This window comes from Epinephelus moara, chromosome 7 (assembly GCF_006386435.1).
Source record: "Epinephelus moara isolate mb chromosome 7, YSFRI_EMoa_1.0, whole genome shotgun sequence".
NCBI lineage: Eukaryota > Metazoa > Chordata > Actinopteri > Perciformes > Serranidae > Epinephelus > Epinephelus moara.
This window is the reverse complement of record NC_065512.1, coordinates 4,598,625-4,604,905: the sequence shown is the minus strand read 5'-3', so window position 1 is coordinate 4,604,905 and position 6,281 is coordinate 4,598,625. Positions and strand designations below refer to the sequence as shown.

The window sequence follows — 6,281 nt, the reverse complement described above, 5'->3', positions numbered from 1 at the left end:
TAAATGTACCAAAATAATATTTAAAAAAAAAAATCTGGGCATTAACTAATAAATGTGACATAAATTTATATTTGTTTTTATTTACCTTTGAATTAATGCCCATGTTTAGTTATATTTCCCCCTTTTTTTAAATGGGAATTTTTTGTAATTTCTTTTAAAATTTTGAATATTTATAGATTTTTTTAATGTATTTATTTTGCACTTGGTTTTCCCCCCTATTTATTTTCCAAATTTATTCCTGTATCATTATGCCCCTTTGCTGGCGATAGTCGCAGCCTGAGGTATCGTCTCCAAGTTGTCCGTCCCATTCTGGTGAACAAAAATATCTAACGGGGAAAATTTACGATTAAATTTTGGTGGTCAAATGTCAGGCTCACTGTGACCTTGTCCATCCCAGAAAAGGCAACAAGCAGGCCTCTTAAACATGATAGAAGATCCTTAGATCCCCCATTGTTCTGTGTTTCTCTCCTGTTTCAACATGAGTGTGACGTCAGCCCCATCCAACACCTCCAGGGTGATCAAACATGAACTGCATGCCAGTGTCAGCACGTAGTGATGTTCACTAATTATACATGGAAGACATTTTGACAGTAGGAAAACACAGGTGTAAATAAAGAGTTTAATGTCGACCAAGTGTCATTAAGATGCTGTAGTTTCAGGTTCATGTCATGCATGGGCAGACTGAGACAACAGGCCCCTGGGCACAGACATACAGAGGGCCCCACAGTCTCTCCTGCACAGGAGCAAGACACAAGGACTGAGCAGTGGTTTTACATCTCTTTGTAGTTGATATACATTTTGTGTCTCTGAGGTCTTTTTGTCTTTTTCTTTTCTAATTTGAATCTCTTCCTGGTCAGTACATGTTAATTTGTCATTTTGCAGAGGGCATCCTGACACTTAAGGCCCTGGGTCTGTGCCCGGTAGGCCCTGTTCAGTAATCCATCCCTGCTGTCATGGCGACCGGGACACTTCATAGAACAGAGCCATTGTTAATGCTTTCAGTAACACCTGTTTTCGTGTCAACTCAAAATGTCTGCTGTAAAGAAGGTAAAATCAGCCAGGTTTGAAAACATTGTGTGAAGTGTTTCCCCAACACATTAACGCTCATGGTTTAGAAGCGAGATGCTGTGTGTGTGTGTCTGTTTCAGGCAGTCAGACCAGGTGAGCCGAATCCCCCAGACGACCCAGATCCAGACAGTTGTCACAGTCGTCTCCTCCCATGGTAACCAGATGTGCAGAGATTATGGTATGTGTGCTGAACTTTAAAGTGACACATTCTGGTGAAACGCGGGTAAAATGACCAACAAAAAAAGGAAGCTGACCTGTATTTGATGCCTCTACAGATGGTCTGTACCCGGGCCGTCTGTGGGAGCCTTTTAGGCGGTGAAAAGACAGAACACCGGTTAACATCTCTTTCATCCTGCATCAGAACTGTTTACCCCAATTTTGGAAGGTTTTTTCATGTTACTCTTGAGAGGTCACATGGTCTCTAATGTGCTGAGTAGGTTTCATAACCACTGAGCCACTGACACCCATTAAAACCCTGTTGTATAATAACTGTGTCACTTTGAAAGTAATATTTTAGGGACATTGAAGTGGTGGAGGATGTGTGCAGACCCTTTACTTAAAGACACACTTACACATTTTGTCTCTCACCTGTAGAGCTGTTTATCAGTTTGGATAGTTTTGGTGTGAGCTGCCGAATGTTGGAGATATTAGCCGTAGAGATGTCTGCCGTCTCTCCAATATAATGGAACTAGATGGCACTCAGCTTGAGGTGCTCAAAGTGCCAAAATACATTTGAGCAATTCAACAGTAATGTCTCTTTCCAGAAATCATGACCTGGTTACTCAGGATAATCCACAGACCTTGTTGTGAGCAGTGAGTGTAGCAGCATCACTTTGGCTTTGACAGATCAAAATCAAGTATTTCCACCAGTGATGGGCAAATTTTTTTGAATGACTCTTTAAGTCTCCAGTAGGTTTATGTACCGGAACACCTGTCGAACGTCCAAGTGCTCATGAATCCCTGACCTGGCGTAATGTAATGCAGCAACGGCACTGAACGAACTGGCAAGGACCAGTTCACTAGTAAAGACCACGCCACAACAATCTGTCATGTAAAGGTTTCATTGTAATTCAGGAGGTGTAGTTGTTGAGGGCTGGTGAATGGATGTAAGTGGGACGAAGGTGGAAGAGGAAAGTCTTCTGATAGGTTGATCTGGGAGGATGTAGGGAAGATTGGGCGGAGGGAGACTCAGTGTGGGAGTTTCGTCTCCCGAGCTGATCACAGGCCCCCCAGAGAGTACACAGAATGAGACATGGGAGAGGTATGCACCAGATTGAATATGAAAAGATGAGGGACGAAGTGAAGGGAGAGTGGGTTGAGAAAACTGAGACAATCAGAGCAGGATGGGTCGACCAGGTGTAAGTAGGCTTGGCAGGTAATTAGAGGTGTGGTTGAGGCGAGGCCCTGCTCCTGAACCTAAGTTAACAAATTAACGTCATTTAAATCAAACTCAAGTTGAGTCCTCTGCCAGCCAAAGCCAATGATGCGTACACGTGCTCCTTGGATGGTCATTCTGCTCTAGATATTACTCCATGGGCTCAGGAACACATTGGAAAACTATTGTCGGTAAACACAGGTCATCGCTGCAGCTACAAATGCCATGCAAAGTGAAAAGCAGATATCAACAACATCCAGAAACGGCGCCGACTTCTCTGAGCCTGAGCTCAGCTGAGATGTACTGACACGAAGTGGTCTGACAAGTCCATCATGGACATCGTGTCCTCCGGGCCAAAGACTAAAAGTACCATCCAGACTGTTACCAGCACAAAGCTAAAAGCCAGCTTCTGTAATGGTATGGAGGTTTGTTAGTGTCCATGGCATCATGGGTAACTTCTTGTTTCGTGAAAGCTACATACAGGTTTTGGAGCAACATATGCTGCCATCCAGACGACATCTTTTTCAGGGACATCCTTGCTGATTCCAGCGACACAATGAAACACTCTGCACATGTTCCAACAGCGTGGCTTCATAGTAAAAGAGTGCAGGTACCAGTCTGACCTGTCTGCAGTCCACACCTGACTCCTATTGAACACGTGTGGAACATTATGAGGCACAAAGAACGACAACAGAGACTCCGAACTGTCGAGACCCTGAAGTTGTGCTATTTCATTATTATATTTCTATATCTATATTATAAATGAGATCTTGGTCTGAATGTGACTTTGTATTTGTACTTAAATACATCACTTGAGTAAATGTACTTAGTTACATTCCACCTCCGGGAGTTGAGTGAACTCTCTCCACTCAGTGTAGAAAGATGTCCGTCCATACAGTGTGGACAGTACAGTAATCTTATGTCACACATTGTATCGATCGCCCCTCACATCAGATCACACTGCTGATGGTGCACTGATCCTCTAATCCATTTCAACATCTGCATTTCTGATAAGTTTCATGTCCAACTTCATGCTGTGTGTGTGTGTGTGTGTGTGTGTGTGTGTGTGTGTGTGTTGGTAAGTTACCGCTTTGACTCGGCCATTTGATCTGAGAGCTTTGCTTTACTTCTGTAATCCTGCCAACCGCCCATCTCCATCCCCGTCTCCATCACCATCCACCCCTCCTTCCATCACTCCATCCAGGGGATTTGACTGCCATTAAGAGATGGCTTTTTGCTATGTGTGTATTATGGAACACACACACACACACACACACACACACACAGTGACAGGGGGGAGGATGAAGTGTAAAAACACAACCACTCTCACTGAGAACTGTGTCAGGCTGAAGCATCAGTTGTGCCGCTGAAGGTGCACCGTGCAGACTGATGCGGGACGGACAGGATGGACACATGGACAAATATTTGGAGCGTGACTTCTAACACACATGGATGCAGCTGTCGGGGAAGATCTGCAGGTATGACGCCTCCACCTCTGCATGTTAGATACATATCTTGCACTCGCAGTTTTGATATTCTGTAAATGACTCTCCCTGTTATCAACAGTTAAAGAGTCAAACTGAGCTACAACAGTCACCTCCAGACTTCCAGCAACTGCCTTTGTTTGTCACATATTTATATAATTCACAACAGTTTATCATTTAAGTGCTGCTGTGCTCTTTTTGTGCCGTTTCAGACCTCCGTTAATCCTGGCATGTCCCAGATGAGAGACTACAGTAATGACTGTCATCACTTTCACTGGTCAGTTTCAATCCCTTCACTCCTCTGCTGTTTTTTTTTTTACCGCCTCTGCTGTAAAACAGACGATACTGTCTCTGTGAAAGAAACCTCACACCTTAAATCCTCCTAAAAACTTCAATTACACACCAAGTCCCTTTTAGCAGCCCGATGTGGCTACACATTTTGACAGATAAACACCTGTCTCAATTAGAAGCCTGGTCTCGTTACCAAGCAGTTCATTTTTACCAAAGTTCTTTTGATGTGTAAAACAGATTGTTGGCTACACACTTGAGCTAACGTTAGCTGTTTAGATCACACATACAAATATAAATGTTTAAAGTTTGGTTAGTTTGGTGCTACACATCGTTAGCTTGGTTAGATTCTCCTCAATTCAATCATTCAGTTCATTTTACTGAAACCATGAGCGCCTGAGACGACCGTGATTTATCCAGATTTACTGGCATGACTAAAAAAATGGTGACTCGAAGTTGTCATGAAGTCAAAAAAACGAGTCCATTCCTTTTTTACCCAGTAACTTATTCATATTCCTGTCTGCAAGAATCAAAACAGTGTCATGACGCTCTCTGTGTCTGATGCTTCGTATGTCAGAGCTTGATTAAATGAATTATTTCTAATTGAAATTTTAAATTTTCAAATAAAGAATTTTAAACACCTTATTATATTATATATTTTTGCATAAAAGGAATTAAAGGCCTTGAGTTCAGTGATTTAAGCAATAGCCTGGGCTACTATTTGAAGTTTTACGGTAATAAGCTCAGGAAGATTTCTTTTGACGAACCATCCTGAGATGTTGGTTTACCTGTGTTGATAGACAGATTGATTTGACTGATTGATCAGGGCCGAACTCGAGCGAGGGCGATCTGGATGGAGGGTGAAATCCCAGCAGGCACAGACAATACCTATTGTTGTGGGGCTAATCTCTGATGTAAGCTGTTCTGTCTTAATCACATCATCATTTCACCAGCAGCTGGCAAAGAGACAGTTCAGCCCTCGAACTGCCATCAAGCATCAAATCATTACTCCATCACTGTCCTTGTGTCGCTGCGAGCGTTACATCTTGGTGAGCCGCGACCACGGGAGCTGATCAGCATGTTTGGGTCTTTTTTTATTCACTGGTGCTGAGGTGTTTGTAGATTTCTGCAGATTCTTAGTGTTGTTGGAGCAGTGGGGTAAAGAACCAGAGACAGAATCTGTGAAATTCATATTGATCTACACTGGGGGGAAATGTTGAGTAAAAGTAAAGTAAAATATTTGCCTTAAAAACTACTTTCACAAGGTTCATTTAGTAGCTGTTTTAAAGGTTTCAATTGTGTCATGCAATCCAGCAGACAAACACAGGTAGCTACAGAAGCCTTAATGGTTACGAGTTCAAAACTAATTTTCTCTGTTTTCTCTTAATCAGCGATAAAAACTTAATTTCATCTGTTGTCTTAAAGGTCCAGTGTGTAGGATTTAGGGGGATATATTTGCAGAAATCAAATGTAACAAGGTGTATAATCACCTGAAAATAAGATTCATTGTTTTTGTTCCCTTAGTATGAGCCGTTAGGGAGCAGGTCCTCGTCTACAGAGATTGCTTGAGTCATTGTGACTTGGACTCGAGTCGCTGTTTTGATGACTTGTGACTTGACTTGACAAAAAATAAAAGACTTGAGACTTGACTCAGACTTGGAAGTTAAAGACTCGGGACTTGACTTGACTTGAGACACGATGACTTGAATGACTTGAGTGTTATTCACATCATGTTTTCAGTTAGAATATAAAAATATCGATTACCCGGTAGGAGCGCAGGCTGAGAATGGCGTTGTCATGATTGGATCACTACTCTGTCAATCAGTCATGCCCTCTCTATGTACCTTACGTGTTTATTGGAGAAACACGCCCTCTTATATCAGATAGGCATCAACATGTCAGCGGGAGGGGTACTGCAAGTAATTTATTTATTTAATTTATACTAATTTATTTGCTAACATTAACCCCAGAAAACGTGAGCGAACATTCTGACCGGTTCATCACGAGACCGGCTGGACGTTTTATGAACGAGCAACACAGGGTTAAATGAGCTAAATGGGTGATTT

General features: G+C 42.3%; 1 protein-coding gene across 1 annotated transcript in view; it reads left to right on the top strand.

Annotated features, from left to right (window-relative positions):
• The first annotated feature begins 3,799 nt into the window (after nt 1–3,799).
• The window catches only part of nyx (nyctalopin), a 9,901-nt gene continuing 7,419 nt past the window's right edge, over nt 3,800–6,281 (top strand). The window contains exons 1-2 of the mRNA XM_050048440.1: nt 3,800–3,921; nt 4,140–4,204. Coding sequence (XP_049904397.1) covers nt 4,183–4,204 — 22 coding nt within the window. The 5' untranslated portion in view covers nt 3,800–3,921; nt 4,140–4,182. The remainder of the gene's footprint in view (nt 3,922–4,139; nt 4,205–6,281) is intronic.